The 21,375-nt window shown below is 38.6% G+C and overlaps 1 protein-coding gene across 3 annotated transcripts in view; it reads right to left on the minus strand.

The window, feature by feature from the left end:
* Window positions 1-21,375, minus strand: part of LOC144443172 (ubiquitin-like modifier-activating enzyme 6) — a 179,940-nt gene that overhangs the window by 99,332 nt on the left and 59,233 nt on the right. For all 3 annotated transcript variants that reach the window (XR_013481672.1, XM_078132550.1, XM_078132549.1), the window contains 4 exons: window positions 19,819-19,958; window positions 13,543-13,738; window positions 10,847-10,914; window positions 9,665-9,821 (listed from right to left, as the gene is read on the minus strand). Coding sequence is in view for 2 of the 3 variants with exons in the window: in XM_078132550.1 (XP_077988676.1) it covers window positions 9,665-9,821; window positions 10,847-10,914; window positions 13,543-13,738; window positions 19,819-19,958 (561 nt within the window). In the remaining variant the exon portion in view is untranslated. The remainder of the gene's footprint in view (window positions 1-9,664; window positions 9,822-10,846; window positions 10,915-13,542; window positions 13,739-19,818; window positions 19,959-21,375) is intronic.

Here is a 21,375-nt window from a genome sequence, read left to right on the forward strand (position 1 = left end):
CCTATCCACTACCACAAAGTAGCCTGTCTTATCCACTACCACCAAGTAGCCTGTCCTATCTACTACCACCAAGTAGCCTGTCCTATCTACTACCCACCAAGTAGCCTGTCCTATCTACTACCACCAAGTAGCTATTCCTATCCACTACCACCAAGTAGCTATTCCTATCTACTACCACCAAGTAGCCTGTCCTATCTACTACCCACCAAGTAGCCTGTCCTATCTACTACCACCAAGTAGCTATTCCTATCCACTACCACCAAATAGCCTGTCTTATCCACTACCACCAAGTAGCCTGTCTTATCCACTACCACCAAGTACTAAGTAGCCTGTCTTATCCGCTACCACCAAGTAGCTATTCCTATCCAATACCACAAAGTAGCTATTCCTATCCACTACCACCAAGTAACTATTCCTATCCAATACCACCAAGTAACTATTCCTATCCAATACCACCAAGAAGCCTGTCCTATCCACTACCACAAAGTAGCCGGTCTTATCCACTACCACCAAGTAACTATTCCTATCCAATACCACCAAGTAACTATTCCTATCCAATACCACCAAGAAGCCTGTCCTATCCACTACCACAAAGTAGCCGGTCTTATCCACTACCACCAAGTAGCTATTCCTATCCACTACCACCAAGTAGCCGGTCTTATCTACTACCACCAAGTACCTATTCCTATCTACTATACCACCAAGAAGCTATTCCTACCCACTACCACCAAGTAGCCGGTTTTATCTACTACTACCAAGTAGCTATTCCTATCCACTACCATCAAGTAGCCTGTCTTATCCACTACCACCAAGTAGCTATTCCTATCTACTATACCACCAAGAAGCTATTCCTACCCACTACCACCAAGTAGCCGGTTTTATCCACTACCACCAAGTAGCTATTCCTATCTACTACCACCAAGTAGCTTTTCCTATCTACTATACCACCAAGTAGCTATTCCTATCTACTACCACCAAGTAGCTTTTCCTATCTACTATACCACCAAGTAGCTATTCCTAGCTACTACCCATCCAGTAGCTATTCCTATCCACTACCACCAAGTAGCCTGTCTTATCTACTACCACCAAGTAGCTATTCCTATCCACTGCCACCAAGTAGCTATTCCTATCTACTAACCGCCAAGTAGCTGTTCCTATCTACTACCACCAAGTAGCCTGTCCTATCCACTACCACCAAGTAGCCTGTGTTATCCACTACCACCAAGTAGCTATTCCTATCCACTACTATCAAGTAGCCTGTCCTATCTACTATATCACCAAGTAGCTATTCCTATCTACTACCACCAAGTAGCTATTCCTATCCACTACCACCAAGTAGCTAATCCTATCCACTACCACCAAGTAGCTATTCCTATCTACTATACCACCAAGTAGCTATTCCTATCTACTACCATGAAGTAGCCGGTCTTATCCACTACCACCAAGTAGCTATTCCTATCTACTATAGCACCAAGAAGCTATTCCTATCCACTACCACCAAGTAGCTATTCCTATCTACTATACCACCAAGTAGCTATTCCTATCTACTATACCACCAAGTAGCTATTCCTATCCACTACCACCAAGTAGCTATTCCTATCCACTACCACCAAGTAGCTATTCCTATCCACTACCACCAAGTAGCTATTCCTATCTACTACCACCAAGTAGCTATTCCTATCCACTACCACCAAGTAGCTATTCCTATCCATTACCACCAAGTAGCTATTCCTATCTACTACCACCAAGTAGCCTGTGTTATCCACTACCACCAAGTAGCTTTTCCTATCCACTACCACCAAGTAGCTATTCCTATCCACTACCACCAAGTAGCTATTCCTATCCACTACCACCAAGTAGCTATTCCTATCCATTACCACCAAGTAGCCTGTCCTATCTACTACCCACCAAGTAGCCTGTCCTATCTACTACCACCAAGTAGCTATTCCTATCCACTACCACCAAGTAGCTATTCCTATCTACTACCACCAAGTAGCCTGTCCTATCTACTACCACCAAGTAGCCTGTCCTATCCACTACCACAAAGTAGCCTGTCTTATCCACTACCACCAAGTAGCCTGTCCTATCTACTACCACCAAGTAGCCTGTCCTATCTACTACCCACCAAGTAGCCTGTCCTATCTACTACCACCAAGTAGCTATTCCTATCCACTACCACCAAGTAGCTATTCCTATCTACTACCACCAAGTAGCCTGTCCTATCTACTACCCACCAAGTAGCCTGTCCTATCTACTACCACCAAGTAGCTATTCCTATCCACTACCACCAAATAGCCTGTCTTATCCACTACCACCAAGTAGCCTGTCTTATCCACTACCACCAAGTACTAAGTAGCCTGTCTTATCCGCTACCACCAAGTAGCTATTCCTATCCAATACCACAAAGTAGCTATTCCTATCCACTACCACCAAGTAACTATTCCTATCCAATACCACCAAGTAACTATTCCTATCCAATACCACCAAGAAGCCTGTCCTATCCACTACCACAAAGTAGCCGGTCTTATCCACTACCACCAAGTAACTATTCCTATCCAATACCACCAAGTAACTATTCCTATCCAATACCACCAAGAAGCCTGTCCTATCCACTACCACAAAGTAGCCGGTCTTATCCACTACCACCAAGTAGCTATTCCTATCCACTACCACCAAGTAGCCGGTCTTATCTACTACCACCAAGTACCTATTCCTATCTACTATACCACCAAGAAGCTATTCCTACCCACTACCACCAAGTAGCCGGTTTTATCTACTACTACCAAGTAGCTATTCCTATCCACTACCATCAAGTAGCCTGTCTTATCCACTACCACCAAGTAGCTATTCCTATCTACTATACCACCAAGAAGCTATTCCTACCCACTACCACCAAGTAGCCGGTTTTATCCACTACCACCAAGTAGCTATTCCTATCTACTACCACCAAGTAGCTTTTCCTATCTACTATACCACCAAGTAGCTATTCCTATCTACTACCACCAAGTAGCTTTTCCTATCTACTATACCACCAAGTAGCTATTCCTAGCTACTACCCATCCAGTAGCTATTCCTATCCACTACCACCAAGTAGCCTGTCTTATCTACTACCACCAAGTAGCTATTCCTATCCACTGCCACCAAGTAGCTATTCCTATCTACTAACCGCCAAGTAGCTGTTCCTATCTACTACCACCAAGTAGCCTGTCCTATCCACTACCACCAAGTAGCCTGTGTTATCCACTACCACCAAGTAGCTATTCCTATCCACTACTATCAAGTAGCCTGTCCTATCTACTATATCACCAAGTAGCTATTCCTATCTACTACCACCAAGTAGCTATTCCTATCCACTACCACCAAGTAGCTAATCCTATCCACTACCACCAAGTAGCTATTCCTATCTACTATACCACCAAGTAGCTATTCCTATCTACTACCATGAAGTAGCCGGTCTTATCCACTACCACCAAGTAGCTATTCCTATCTACTATAGCACCAAGAAGCTATTCCTATCCACTACCACCAAGTAGCTATTCCTATCTACTATACCACCAAGTAGCTATTCCTATCTACTATACCACCAAGTAGCTATTCCTATCCACTACCACCAAGTAGCTATTCCTATCCACTACCACCAAGTAGCTATTCCTATCCACTACCACCAAGTAGCTATTCCTATCTACTACCACCAAGTAGCTATTCCTATCCACTACCACCAAGTAGCTATTCCTATCCATTACCACCAAGTAGCTATTCCTATCTACTACCACCAAGTAGCCTGTGTTATCCACTACCACCAAGTAGCTTTTCCTATCCACTACCACCAAGTAGCTATTCCTATCCACTACCACCAAGTAGCTTTTCCTATCCACTACCACCAAGTAGCTATTCCTATCCACTACCACCAAGTAGCTTTTCCTATCCACTACCACCAAGTAGCTATTCCTATCCACTACCACCAAGTAGCTATTGCTATCCACTACCACCAAGTAGCTATTCATATCCACTACCACCAAGTAGCTATTCCTATCCACTACCACCAAGTAGCTATTCCTATCCACTACCACCAAGTAGCTTTTCCTATCCACTACCACCAAGTAGCTATTCCTATCCACTACCACCAAGTAGCTATTCCTATCTACTATACCACCAAGTAGCTATTCCTATCTACTACCACCAAGTAGCTATTCCTATCCACTACCACCAAGTAGCTATTCCTATCTACTACCACCAAGTAGCCTGTGTTATCCACTACCACCAAGTAGCTATTCCTATCCACTACCACCAAGTAGCTATTCCTATCTACTTTACCACCAAGTAGCTATTCCTATCCACTACCACCAAGTAGCTATTCCTATCCACTACCACAAAGTAACTATTCCTATCCACTACCACCAAGTAGCTATTCCTATCCACTACCACCAAGTAGCTATTCCTATCCACTACCACCAAGTAGCTATTCCTATCTACTATACCACCAAGTAGCTATTCCTATCCACTACCACCAAGTAGCTATTCCTATCTACTATAGCACCAAGAAGCTATTCCTATCCACTACCACCAAGTAGCTATTCCTATCTACTATACCACCAAGTAGCTATTCCTATCTACCATACCACCAAGTAGCTATTCCTATCCACTACCACCAAGTAGCTTTTCCTATCCACTACCACCAAGTAGCTATTCCTATCCACTACCACCAAGTAGCTATTCCTATCCACTACCACCAAGTAGCTATTCCTATCTACTATAGCACCAAGAAGCTATTCCTATCCACTACCACCAAGTAGCTATTCCTATCTACTATACCACCAAGTAGCTATTCCTATCCACTACCACCAAGTAGCTATTCCTATCCACTACCACCAAGTAGCTATTCCTATCTACTATACCACCAAGTAGCTATTCCTATCTACTATACCACCAAGTAGCTATTCCTATCCACTACCACCAAGTAGCTTTTCCTATCCACTACCACCAAGTAGCTATTCCTATCTACTATAGCACCAAGTAGCTATTCCTATCCACTACGACCAAGTAGCTATTCCTATCTACTATAGCACCAAGAAGCTATTCCTATCCACTACCACCAAGTAGCTATTCCTATCTACTATACCACCAAGTAGCTATTCCTATCCACTACCACCAAGTAGCTATTCCTATCCACTACCACCAAGTAGCTATTCCTATCTACTATACCACCAAGTAGCTATTCCTATCTACTATACCACCAAGTAGCTATTCCTATCCACTACCACCAAGTAGCTTTTCCTATCCACTACCACCAAGTAGCTATTCCTATCTACTATAGCACCAAGTAGCTATTCCTATCCACTACCACCAAGTAGCTATTCCTATCCACTACCACCAAGTAGCTTTTCCTATCCACTACCACCAAGTAGCTATTCCTATCCACTACCACCAAGTAGCTTTTCCTATCCACTACCACCAAGTAGCTATTCCTATCAACTATACCACCAAGTAGCTATTCCTATCCACTACCACCAAGTAGCTTTTCCTATCCACTACCACCAAGTAGCTATTCCTATCTACTATACCACCAAGTAGCTATTCCTATCCACTACCACCAAGTAGCTATTCCTATCCACTACCACCAAGTAGCTATTCCTATCCACTACCACCAAGTAGCTTTTCCTATCCACTACCACCAAGTAGCTATTCCTATCTACTACCACCAAGTACCTTTTCCTATCTACTATACCACCAAGTAGCTATTCCTATCTACTACCACCAAGTAGCTATTCCTATCCACTACCACCAAGTAGCTTTTCCTATCCACTACCACCAAGTAGCTATTCCTATCCACTACCACCAAGTAGCTATTCCTATCTACTATACCACCAAGTAGCTATTCCTATCTACTACCATGAAGTAGCCGGTCTTATCCACTACCACCAAGTAGCTATTCCTATCTACTATAGCACCAAGAAGCTATTCCTATCCACTACCACCAAGTAGCTATTCCTATCCACTACCACCAAGTAGCTTTTCCTATCCACTACCACCAAGTAGCTATTCCTATCCACTACCACCAAGTAGCTATTCCTATCTACTATACCACCAAGTAGCTATTCCTATCTACTACCACCAAGTAGCTATTCGTATCCACTACCACCAAGTAGCTATTCCTATCTACTACCACCAAGTAGCCTGTGTTATCCACTACCACCAAGTAGCTATTCCTATCCACTACCACCAAGTAGCTATTCCTATCTACTACCACCAAGTACCTTTTCCTATCTACTATACCACCAAGTAGCTATTCCTATCTACTACCACCAAGTAGCTATTCCTATCCACTACCACCAAGTAGCTTTTCCTATCCACTACCACCAAGTAGCTATTCCTATCCACTACCACCAAGTAGCTATTCCTATCCACTACCACCAAGTAGCTATTCCTATCTACTACCACCAAGTAGCTATTCCTATCTACTATACCACCAAGTAGCTATTCCTATCCACTACCACCAAGTAGCTATTCCTATCCACTACCACCAAGTAGCTTTTCCTATCCACTACCACCAAGTAGCTATTCCTATCCACTACCACCAAGTAGCTTTTCCTATCCACTACCACCAAGTAGCTATTCCTATCTACTATACCACCAAGTAGTTATTCCAATCCACTACCACCAAGTAGCTATTCCTATCCACTACCACCAAGTAGCTATTCCTATCCACTACCACCAAGTAGCTTTTCCTATCCACTACCACCAAGTAGCTATTCCTATCTACTACCACCAAGTAGCTTTTCCTATCTACTATACCACCAAGTAGTTATTCCAATCCACTACCACCAAGTAGCTATTCCTATCCACTACCACCAAGTAGCTATTCCTATCCACTACCACCAAGTAGCTTTTCCTATCCACTACCACCAAGTAGCTATTCCTATCTACTACCACCAAGTAGCTTTTCCTATCTACTATACCACCAAGTAGCTATTCCTATCTACTACCACCAAGTAGCTATTCCTATCCACTACCACCAAGTAGCTTTTCCTATCTACTATACCACCAAGTAGCTATTCCTATCTACTACCACCAAGTAGCTATTCCTATCCACTACCACCAAGTAGCTATTCCTATCTACTATACCACCAAGTAGCTATTCCTATCCACTACCACCAAGTAGCTATTCCTATCTACTACCACCAAGTAGCTATTCCTATCTACTATACCACCAAGTAGCTATTCCTATCCACTACCACCAAGTAGCTATTCCTATCCACTACCACCAAGTAGCTTTTCCTATCCACTACCACCAAGTAGCTATTCCTATCCACTACCACCAAGTAGCTTTTCCTATCCACTACCACCAAGTAGCTATTCCTATCTACTATACCACCAAGTAGCTATTCCTATCCACTACCACCAAGTAGCTTTTCCTATCCACTACCACCAAGTAGCTATTCCTATCTACTATACCACCAAGTAGTTATTCCAATCCACTACCACCAAGTAGCTATTCCTATCCACTACCACCAAGTAGCTATTCCTATCCACTACCACCAAGTAGCTTTTCCTATCCACTACCACCAAGTAGCTATTCCTATCTACTACCACCAAGTAGCTTTTCCTATCTACTATACCACCAAGTAGCTATTCCTATCTACTACCACCAAGTAGCTATTCCTATCCACTACCACCAAGTAGCTTTTCCTATCTACTATACCACCAAGTAGCTATTCCTATCTACTACCACCAAGTAGCTATTCCTATCCACTACCACCAAGTAGCTTTTCCTATCCACTACCACCAAGTAGCTATTCCTATCCACTACCACCAAGTAGCTATTCCTATCCACTACCACCAAGTAGCTTTTCCTATCCACTACCACCAAGTAGCTATTCCTATCTACTACCACCAAGTAGCTATTCCTATCTACTATACCACCAAGTAGCTATTCCTATCCACTACCACCAAGTAGCTATTCCTATCCACTACCACCAAGTAGCTTTTCCTATCTACTATACCACCAAGTAGCTAATCCTATCCACTACCACCAAGTAGCTATTCCTATCTACTATACCACCAAGTAGCTATTCCTATCCACTACCACCAAGTAGCCTGTCTTATCCACTACCACCAAGTAGCTATTCCTATCCACTACCACCAAGTAGCTATTCCTATCTACTATACCAACAAAGCATCAACCATCTTCTGATAACATCAAACAGCCTACTTTACTTACTACCATCCATCTATCCCATCCACTATCAGGGTTCGTACACTTAAAGCAAAACAAAATTCCAGGACTTTCCAGGGGTGTTTCGTCAGTTTTCCAGGGGTATTCATATTGATTTTGGCCATTTTCCAGGGGTGTTGACACTAAAGTATATTTTTTGAATGACATCTAATTGTCTGATATGGACGAGAAAAATCAACAACAGTTCCCATATGTCACAAAACATTTTAAAGACAATCGACACTATGCAAGATATTGGTTTCAAAACCACGTTTACACGCTAAGATTAACGGAGAAACCTCTGCCCTACCCCCTAAGTAGCCGTTTCGTCAAGCTGGTGCATTGATCGTGTCGCAGCATTCGTCAGTCTAATTCAGACATATCCAGAAAAATAAATCAAAAACTAAAGTTTGTCCTCGTTATTGTATAGTTTGATGTTACTAGATTTATAAGCCACCTAAAATAATTTTTTTCTTCAAAATTTTAAATAAAAACGTCATTTACGTAACGAAATTTCGAGCTATGAATAACTGAATACATTCATCGTTTGCGTCTCGATGTTTATGTACGGATGCCATGAGTTGCAGAACATCGCGATTTCAACTCAACTTGACCATTGACGAATGTTACTGTACCGACAACATAAAACAGTAGTTTATTCTTTTAGAACATGTAACACAAATACCCATTTATCAACGAAATAAAAGTCACAACCGTACTTCCACAACCCGGAAATTCAACTTGCACTTCCCTAGGCCCTATCCCTAGATTGTAGTATCAGTCGACTCGTGCGCCGAACTTGTAACAATTTCTAATCAAGGTTGATGATGCTTTGATACTCGCTACAGTGTTACGATAATCTTGTTAACAGACCTACTGTACATGTTACCCCGGCCGGGACTGTTACAATATCATGTCCCTGAAATGACGACTGGGAGATGTATGGAGTAGCAATATACAACATGTATAGTATGCAAGATCGAAAGAAACACTGCGGCGCCCATTCAACTAAATAGGCACGGTCTGTGGGGCAAAGTGTCTCGTGGAACGATCGCTTGACTGTCTGGGTTCAATCGGCGTGAATTTTGATTCATCACCCAGCGTGGCAAAAGACTTTGAAAATATTTTCGCGATTTCACATTTACGAGATTCAGAATGGGTGGCTCGAGCACACACATGACGATCGTCAATATTAATCGATCGATTGAACATGATCATTTTCCAGGGTTTTCCAGGGGTAGGGCACATTTTTCCAGGGTTTTCCAGGGCTTTCCAGGGAGGGTTTGAAATTCCAGGGTTTTCCAGGACCGTGCGAACCCTGACTATATATTACCCAGCCACATGCTTTTAATTACCAATGTTTTTAAACCTTCTAGTGAAAAATGTAACAATTGCATATGCATACAGAAGTCTTCCTGTATTGACAGATATGTAGCAACTAATACTACTTACCAAGCCTTCCTGTGAAGCCCCGACTCCAAGCAAGGCATAATTTTTGAGCATTTCACATCCAATAGCACCACAACCAACCATGAATAAATGAAGGTTATTCAGTTGTTTACAGAGTGAATCCCCGATACATATCCTCAGACCATCATATCGGTCATCCCTATTATAATGAGACAATTAGCATATAATTATCATAGAAATATAGCTTTCACAAAGCTATGATTTCATCTGATATAATGATTTAACTCATACACCTAACTTGTAACTCACATAGCTATTATTTCATCTGATATAATGATTTAACTTATACACTTAACTTGTAACTCACATAGCTATGATTTCATCTGATATAATGATTTAACTTATACACCTAACTTGTAACTCACATAGCTATGATTTCATCTGATATAATGATTTAACTTATACACCTAACTTGTAACTCACATAGCTATCATTTCATCTGATATAATGATTTAACTTATACACCTAACTTGTAACTCACATAGCTATCATTTCATCTGATATAATGATTTAACTTATACACCTAACTTGTAACTCACATAGCTATCATTTCATCTGATATAATGATTTAACTTATACACCTAACTTGTAACTCACATAGCTATGATTTCATCTGATATAATTATTTAACTTACACACCTAACTTGTAACTCACATAGCTATCATTTCATCTGATATAATTATTTAACTTATACACCTAACTTGTAACTCACATAGCTATCATTTCATCTGATATAATGATTTAACTTTAATACACACCTAACTTGTAACTCACATAGCTATCATTTCATCTGATATAATTATTTAACTTATACACCTAACTTGTAACTCACAAAGCTATTATTTCATCTGATATAATGATTTAACTTATACACTTAACTTGTAACTCACATAGCTATGATTTCATCTGATATAATGATTTAACTTATACACCTAACTTGTAACTCACATAGCTATCATTTCATCTGATATAATGATTTAACTTACACACCTAACTTGTAACTCACAAAGCTATTATTTCATCTGATATAATGATTTAACTTATACACCAAACTTGTAACTCACATAGCTATGATTTCATCTCATGCAGTGTATTGATAGAGTAAACTTAAGTAATGTAAAGTTTACTGCCAGAAATCACAGTATATGTACTATTATAAATACCTGAGTTGAAATTCTTGTAGATCAACAGTTTTGATATCTGGGAGGACTTCACATACATCAAGGTAGAGCTGTAAGATAAATTGAAATATTTAGTACATTGTTATTATCATATACCACATACCTATAATCATATCCCCATGTATTACTACAGAAGAATCATGAGCTCTACCAATGCAATCATTTTCCATATCATTAACAGTACACTCTGCCATATCAGTTTTTGAAACCCTGGTAGCATGGCTTATAGGCCCTTCTAAACCCATATCTGTGCCTTCTGCCATACAACCTAGATCTATAAACCCATATGCCTTCTGCCATACAACCTGGGGCAGTAAACTCAGATCTGTGCCTTCTGCCATACAACCTAGATCTATAAACCCATATCTGTGCCTTCTGCCATACAGCCTTGGGCAGTAAACTCAGATCTGTGCCTTCTGTTATACAACCTAGATCTATAAACCCATATCTGTGCCTTCTGCCATACAACCTTGATCTATAAACCCATATATGTGCCTTCTGCCATACAACCTGGGTCAGTAAACTCAGATCTGTGCCTTCTGCCATACAACCTAGATCTATAAACCCATATCTGTGCCTTCTGCCATACAACCTGGGGCAGTAAACTCAGATCTGTGCCTTCTGCCATACAACCTAGATCTATAAACCCATATCTGTGCCTTCTGCCATACAGCCTTGGGCAGTAAACTCAGATCTGTGCCTTCTGTTATACAACCTAGATCTATAAACCCATATCTGTGCCTTCTGCCATACAACCTGGGGCAGTAAACTCAGATCTGTGCCTTCTGCCATACAACCTAGATCTATAAACCCATATCTGTGCCTTCTGCCATACAACCTGGGGCAGTAAACTCAGATCTGTGCCTTCTGCCATACAACCTAGATCTATAAACCCATATCTGTGCCTTCTGCCATACAGCCTTGGGCAGTAAACTCAGATCTGTGCCTTCTGTTATACAACCTAGATCTATAAACCCATATCTGTGCCTTCTGCCATACAACCTAGATCTATAAACCCATATCTGTGCCTTCTGCCATACAGCCTTGGGCAGTAAACTCATGTCTGTGCCTTCTGTTATACAACCTAGATCTATAAACCCATATCTGTGCCTTCTGCCATACAGCCTTGGGCAGTAAACTCAGATCTGTGCCTTCTGCCATACAACCTAGATCTATAAACCCATATCTGTGCCTTCTGCCATACAGCCTTGGGCAGTAAACCCAGATCTCATGCTGTTATCTAGCAACTACTTCCCTCAACCCAGGGGCATGAGGCAACAATTCTGGTGGTATCCGAAAATAATAATGATATACAGGTAATAAAGGCCCAAGTTATGAGTCACATTTACATTACTTGTTTATTTTTGGTATATTTTAATAAACTCATTATACACGTCCACACATATTTGGCACAGCGCAGCGTCCCACATATTCAGCACGATTCAATTGAGTTAAATATATGTATTTCTGTGTGTATTATAATTAGATATTAATTAGCGATTCAAGATACCGAAATAATTATAAACAAGAACTTGAAGGAACATTGAGTACTGTAAATGACCTACCCATTGATTGAGTACTGTAAGTGACCTACCCATTGAGTACTGTAAATGACATGACATACCCATTGAGTACTGTAAATGACATACCCATTGATCGAGTACTGTAAATGACCTACCCATTGAGTACTGTAAATGACATGACCTACCCATTGAGTACTGTAAATGACATACCCATTGATTGAGTACTGTAAATGACCTACCCATTGAGTACTGTAAATGACATACCCATTGATTGAGTACTGTAAATGACCTACCCATTGAGTACTGTAAATGACATACCCATTGAGTACTGTAAATGACATACCCATTGAGTACTGTAAATGACCTACCCATTGAGTACTGTAAATGACCTACCCATTGAGTACTGTAAATGACATACCCATTGAGTACTGTAAATGACATGACATACCCATTGATTGAGTACTGTAAATGACCTACCCATTGATTGAGTACTGTAAATGACATAACCATTGAGTACTGTAAATGACATGACATACCCATTGAGTACTGCAAATGACATACCCATTGATTGAGTACTGTAAATGACCTAAACATTGAGTACTGTAAATGACATACCCATTGATTGAGTACTGTAAACGACATACCCATTGAGTACTGTAAATGACCTACCCATTGAGTACTGTAAATGACCTACCCATTGATTTACTGTAAATGACATTCCCATTGATTACTGTAAATGACATACCCATTAAGTACTGTAAATGACATACCCATTGATTTACTGTAAATGACATATCCATTGATTGAGTACTGTAAATGACATACCCATTGAGTACTGTAAATGACATATCCATTGATTGAGTACTGTAAATGACCTACCCATTGATTTACTGTAAATGACATTCCCATTGATTACTGTAAATGACATACCCATTGATTGAGTACTGTAAATGACCTACCCATTGAGTACTGTAAATGACATACCCATTGATTGAGTACTGTAAATGACATACCCATTGATTGAGTACTGTAAATGACCTACCCATTGAGTACTGTAAATGACATGACATACCCATTGATTGAGTACTGTAAATGACCTACCCATTGAGTACTGTAAATGACATACCCATTGATTGAGTACTGTAAATGACATACCCATTGATTGAGTGGTGTAAATTTTCCTGTCAAAGCTTTCAATCCTTCCTGGGCAACAATTCCTCCTAATGCTGCCGTCAATGGTGCAAAGCATCCTGAGCAAGTATAGGCTAATTTGCATATTAACTCATTATCGACATCACTCATGTTCAGTGAATTTGCAATTTTAACAAGGTTTTCCGCATCTTCTTTATTCCTAAAATGTGGTCAATAAAAAAAATGAAATGAAATTAAAAGTTCCTGCATAAAATCTCTAAATAGAACTGTGTTGCGTTTCCATATCATTACTTAATATCAAATCTTGCCTCTTACCTCTTCATTAACACTGTAAGGTACATCAATAAACTTTACAGGACATATGAGATTTATTAAGATTAACATACGTACTGAATTGTATTAAAATTTAAATATATATTCTTAAGTTATAGCCTAATTACTGAAACTCATCAATTATGCAAATTATTTATCAACACTGTCAGGTACATCAACAAATTGTATAGGTCACATACGATTTGTTATGGTTAATGTATGTACTGAATGGTATTGAAATTGAAGTATACAGTCTTTAGATATAGCCTAATTACTGAAACTCATTAATTATCCGAAAGTATTAGTACTCCTGATAAAATCATAAAATAGTTCATGGCAAATTTACACAATGAATGAAATAATTTTTACAGTAATAATCATTTATTGCACATCCAGACAATTGTAATGTTTGGGAAAATTTTATTAAAAAACACGAACAATAGTGATAAAAAACAAGCTGATATTTGTTTGTTCAAAGACAAAATTAACAATTCTATATCTCAGACTCTATTTTTTGGAACATGATTGCATTGTTATTATACGATTGGTACATAGACCCGTGCTTACTTTAAAATGACAAACTCGATATGAAGTGGATGACTACTGTGCCACAGTTAATGCTATAAAACAAATTCAGCAGGTAGAAATTGTGGTTGGGCATGTAATTTTCAAAGCTACCTGCCCAGAGGGCACGTGGATAAAAAATCATGAAAAATGACTATTCAGCAACAGTTTTCATAATTCCAAACAGATTTGTACATTTTTTCATGTGATAGTTGAAACATCTGAATGTCACCGTCAACGTGTTAATCACAGATGTCATGATGCAGTGCATGTTTATTTGAGATGTCAAAATCAACGTGTACAAATTACAGAAACGTTAAACATGTGAATAAAAATGACAGGAACAACTTGAAGACTATACTGGTAAATATAATTTCCTGGTGAAAATATGTTTTGCAGAGACAGTAAAATGTTTTACAATTTGAATGCAGTATGAGTTTGTTTCCACTTTTCAGGGTATGTTCTATACGTACCATAAACCCAGAAGTAAAATGGCGACGCATGAAATTTAGGTTGATAAGCAAATTTCAACAGCCTTTGTGTACAAACAAAATATGCAATGAAAAAAAGCACCGCGAACACTTTGGGTAGGATTCATTTTAATACCAACTTCATTTGTTTGTTGGTGGTATATGTCAGAGACATATTTTTACTAAATCATGCCATTTGTGTACTTTGTATCTAAATGGAAACATCTCTAACATCATACTGCATTTTCAAGTCCAGACAGAACAGATAGCACCAAAAAACAAGGAAATTTGCATACTAAATTTTATTTTTTTCCATGCTTTATGTCAAATTTTGGAAAAATAATTAGCATACCGGTACCCCAGTAGTATGGTTATTTTGGTTACCATGGCAACATATATGCATAAAAAGACCCATTTTTGAACTCAGCATAACAAACTACCACATGCAGGGTGGTCAATATTCAAATAACCTTGACCTAGTATTACAATTATACTTTATTATAATAATAATATAATATTATTTATAAATCATCATAAGAAGTTGTGCTCAAAATCATACATTAAAATATTTAAAACAAGGTCACAATGTACAGTACCAGAGTTAAACTGAATGGCAAAACCATAGATTTTTTTGTCTTACACACTCTCTTGGAATTCTGAGCTATAGGTATTATACATGATGTACCCTGTAATTGGAAAATTAATTATTTGAAACTATGTGAAATTTGACGCTTGCATACTTAAAGGCCAAGGTCCAAACAGGCTATGTGCCCATGCTACGGAAGTAGGTTTGCGCATGTGCAACGGAATACGTTTGTTTATCTGGGAGGAGCATTTGGTAAATCCGACCCAGGTAGTTTATCAACATAATAGTGGCTGTTCACACATATTGGTTACATGTAGTTCTTGCCTAATCCGAAGAGTCCCTTGTTATATTTTTTTTTCAAGTCTAGTGGCAGTGATTCTGCTACGTTTTTTTCCGGTGCGTACGTACGGCCAGACACCCAGTCTGGGTGAAACACATATTTCTATAAACTTATACATACAAATTATAACCAGAAAAATTATATTTTGAGGGACCTGTTCTAACACGATCCAAACACTATTACACAGTGACAATTTGTATCATTGAAATTGTAAACTGAAATTCTTGGGTACGAACAAACTTACTTACTTCTATCATTTGTACAAGGTACTAGATTACAGTTGCACACGTACACACTGGCGTTGGCATTTGGTCGATTGTTATCACACCAAAATCGTTAGATAGATGAGAATTTTTTTTACAGATTACATGTAGGTCGATTATGTTTTGACAACATAATCGTGAAAACTTCAAAATTAACTTCACAAGTATCGCACGGGTCAGAGCGGACTAAGCTTTGCACTTCCATACTTACTGTACACTAGGTAGATAGCTACGTGCGATCTTGAGTTTGGTAGAAATGTCATTGATGTTCCCGTTATTTTCCTTCCGTGTTCTAATTCTTTGAAAGTATCTGTTATGGCTGTTTTATGATTGACTAAACTTGTATTTCCAAACCCAATGTCCCGTCTCAGAAAACAGTCAATAAAATCACAAACATGTGCTTCTCCGAGTTATCCCGATGTGTACGAGTACCACCCCAGCTATTTCAAAACAAAAGCATAAATGCATACGTCGTGATGGGGTGAGTACGGACTCTTGTTTGGTCTCCGCTCTGTCTCCGTGCGTATGTTTGACTACGATGTCAGTCGATGTCATTTACATGACGAGGATTATTGCTGGATAGTGCCAAAACATATGGAAAAGATTTTTGAGAAATCTGGAAAGAATTTAATACGATTTCTCAACTTTCAAATTTGAACGAAACAAATATTTATGATGCCTCCATGATTGTACTTGTAGTCTTGTCAGTTCACGTTACGTTCATCTCCACAACATGCACAGAGCTAGAGATCGTAGAGAACAGTCGAAAGGTATAGGAACTAGACTAGGCAGTGATGTATGATCTATGTGTACAATATAGACAGTTGTCCTTGAAATTTGATGATCATTACAGAAAAAAGAGTTGCCAACGTTAGATTTGTTTATGAATTATATCACTCGTTTATCAGTATCAAATGTCGCACTAAATGTTTCAAACATGTCTTTCTTTGGGGTCATCAGAAAATTTAACTGAAAGTATGGCAATTCTTGATCGCAATACATTCAGTCATAAAATCCTCAGGTTTCTGACAATTTCCAATACTTGTTACAAGAAAGGCTGCATTCCAAGAATATTTGGTTAGCTACATGTATTACATCTGATGCCATATACGTGACACACACGATCATTGTCCAGTTTGCACCACATGGTGTGCCTCGCCTCCTATACACGTACGTCTATCGTGTCTGTCAGTGCTACATTTTGCTTCCTCTCTTCATTTTTCTCAGATGTTTTAAGAATTTGAAAATAATCCGTATCCGATCGACAAAATTTCTTTCCGCTGAAGTTTAGAAAACATTTAATTACACTCTACGTAAACGTCGTGTTGTTGCATCATACATCATGAGACGTCACATTATATTGACCTCACACTTCGCTTCGCGCTTCCTTCAACGTCCGGTCCCTATGAAACTAGTTCGAAGGCTTTCGCTAGCGATAGCGTGGCCAGTCTTGTTTTACTGCGTAATCCTCAAATGTTTTCCAAATAATTATGAATTTATTTCTTTTTTTTTTACACTTTGGGTATTTTACTTGCTATTAGTACTTTTGGGAAACTCGTATTTAATTTTCCGACCTTAGAATTTTTTTCAATGGTCGTCAGGTTTTAGTACTTTCCTTAGCCGGTCCCACAACTAAACTGTTGTGGTTATAAGTTATAGCTGGGCATTGTGACCGGTAGGTAACCGGCTATTATATACATCACTGCCAACTAGGTATAGGTACGTCAACGACACAACTACTTGATGACAGAAAACACTTGTCGCGCGCACAAAAAGTTGTATGAAATTGTGATTTTACTCAGGAGTGTAGCAACCCAGAACGTACATCGATCAAACTGAGAAACATTTTGGTTTCATTTTATGTCATTCTATTTCAGTAACAAACAGTATCATTTTCACATACCGTTCGCACATGTGAGCTTGATTTTAGGCAAAATATTGGGCTAACAGAGTGCACACAGACTCTTCTGTTCGCTTGTATTGTTTGCATTCGGTATTTGGCATTTCGCACGTTGTTTATTTGCACCATTCACAGTGTCTTATCATGCTTTGTGTAACTTGTAAGCCTAATTGACAACTGGCCAACTGTTTTTACTAGACAAATTTGAAACAAATTTTGGGTCAGTTTGACGGTAAACCTGCTATATTGGCTACCAAACTTAGTCAACGTCAGTTATTTCTACTCATGTTGCATCACTATATATTTACAAACAGTATATATGAAATATGAGAGCCATGTGAAACTTTTTCAGTGCAAAATTGGATAAAGACATGAGGGCAAAGTCAGTGCTCCTTACAGCAGTTTGAATTTCCCGCATATGCATACATTACCCATAATCCTCTTTATATAGTGGACCTTGGCCTTTAACATATTGCCACATTATGGAAAAATAATTAATTATGCAAATTATTTATCAAAAGTAAAAACTACACATACTTTTTAAGACATGTGTGTTTTGTTTTGGTTGATATATGTACCAATGTTGCAGAAGTTGAAGTGTGCATTCTTAAGCTGTAACCTCATTACTGCAAATCATTAATTATGCAAATTATTCATTAAAACTATAAGGTACATCAGCAAACTATATATGGCATATGCTCTTTGTTATGGCTAACCCATGTACCAAGTAATGTTGAATTTGGAACGTGTAGATATAGTAAAATTATTAAAAATAATCAATTATGCAAATGACCAATTGACGTTTATTGGATGTTTACCAAAATCTAAGCAGTTCTTGCGATTAGCATATGGAAGATAAGCAGCAAGTTTCCTTAAACATGCAACTGGCGGCGCCTGGGACCATATTTACATATGACTGACTGTATTTTGGAGAACTTGTGATGACTCACTGGCAAGTAATCACCAAAATATAGACATTCCCTATATCTTGTTTTTTCACATGCAAATGCCGCATATTTGAATAATCCTGAATGACACACAATCTAAGCAGCTGTTTGCAGGGGAACTTGTCTCATTTGGAAAGGTTTTTTCATTCTATGAAACAAACAGACTGATTTTCAACTAATTTGTGTATCAAGTTACCATCCTACAACATTCACAAACAATTTGTACATGATACATGACCTGTGTGTTTCTCGGAGCACAGAAAAAATGCTGAAAACAAGACCCAGAAGCTAGTGCTCTGTACAGCAGTTTGAATTTCCCACATTTGCATGGATTAGCCATAATCCTCTTTATATAGGGCAGTTCTGTCTTTAATGGTGAGATATCGTGTCCACAGACAGATAGCCACACACACACACACACACACACACACACACACACACACACACACACACACACACACATGCACACACACACACACACACATACACATACAAACACAAACACACACACACACACACACACACACACACACACACACACACACACACACAAAACATAACATAACCTACCCTTATGGAGGTAAAATGCAAACAATAAATACAGTTCAAAAATCAAGAGACAATCAAAAACTAAAACAAAGGCAGATACATTAATACAATGAAATTATAAGTTACTTATTCCTGATATGGTTCAGTTTCTTTTAAGACAATATTATCAAAGTAACATTTATTCAAAACACATAGGTAGTTCCACTTTTATAGTCCTGTAATATACAATACAGTCTTTACAGAGGAAAATATATGATTACGTTTTAATGGAAAGGTCAAACAGACAGACACAGGCATACAATGATTAAATTCCCCCAAAAGTTGAAATACAACTATAAATATCATTACCATATTTGGGGTAGTCTTTTAATCTGCTCCTGATATTTGTGTAAAGCCATCATTCCAGTATGAATATTACTTGGTGCTTCCATCTTTGTCAAATCAGCTATTGTCAGGGATGGGTTACATAACTGCTTTTCCATGGATTCCTGTTATTAAAATTGAATAATTTAAACTGTTATTTTAAACTGTAGAAGTTATAACATAAATTTCAGTACTTCTAAGAAGACTGGCAATTAATTGCATCAGCATGATATTCTTAAAAATAAAAAAATGTTCATTCTATAGTTTGGAAAAATACACAACCAAGAACTATCAAATTCAAATCTGCATACCCACCAATACTACAGGGTTTATTTATGATACCCACACCAACACTACAGGGTTTATTGATGATACCCACCAACACTACTAGGTTTACTGATGATACACACCAATACTACTGGGTTTATTTATGATACCCACCAACACTACAGGGTTTATTAATGATACCAACCAACACTACTGGGTTTATTAATGATACCCACCAACACTACTGGGTTTATTAATGATACTCACCAATACTACTGTGTTTATTTATGATACCCACCAAAACTACTGGGTTTATTAATGATACTCACCAATACTACTGTGTTTATTTATGATACCCACCAACACTACTGGGTTTATTAATGATACTCACCAATACTACTGCGTTTATTTATGATACCCACCAACACTACTGGGTTTATTTATGATACCCACCAACACTACTGGGTTTATTCATGATACCCACCAACACTACTGGGTTTATTCATGATACCCACCAACACTACTGGGTTTATTTATGATACCCACCAACACTACTGGATTTACTGATGATACTCACCAATACTACTGTGTTTATTTATGATACCCACCAAAACTACTGGGTTTATTTATGATACCCACCAACAATACTGGGTTTATTCATGATACCCACCAACACTACTGGGTTTATTCATGATACCTGCCAAAACTACTGGGTTTACAACACTACATGGTTTATTCATGATACCCACCAACACTACTGGGTTTATTTATGATACCCACAAACACTACTGGGTTTATTTATAATACCCACCAACACTACTGGGTTTATTTATGATACCCACCAACACTACATGGTTTATTAAAGATACCCACCAACACTACATGGTTTATTTATGATACCCACCAACACTACAGGGTTTATTGATGATACCCACCGACACTACTGGGTTTATTTATGGTACCCACCAACACTACATGGTTTATTGATGATACCCACCAACACTACTGGGTTTATTGATGATACCCACCAACACTACTGGGTTTATTGATGATACCTACCAACACTACTGGGTTTATTCCTGATACCCACCAACACTACTGGGTTTATTAATGATACCTGCCAACACTACTGGGTTTACAACACTACATGGTTTATTCATGATACCAACCAACACTACTGGGTTTATTTATGATACCCACCAACACTACATGGTTTATTTATGATACCCACCAACACTACAGGGTTTATTGATGATACCCACCAACACTACTGGT

Source organism: Glandiceps talaboti, chromosome 12, assembly GCF_964340395.1.
Source record: "Glandiceps talaboti chromosome 12, keGlaTala1.1, whole genome shotgun sequence".
In the NCBI taxonomy this organism is placed as follows: Eukaryota; Metazoa; Hemichordata; class Enteropneusta; family Spengelidae; genus Glandiceps; species Glandiceps talaboti.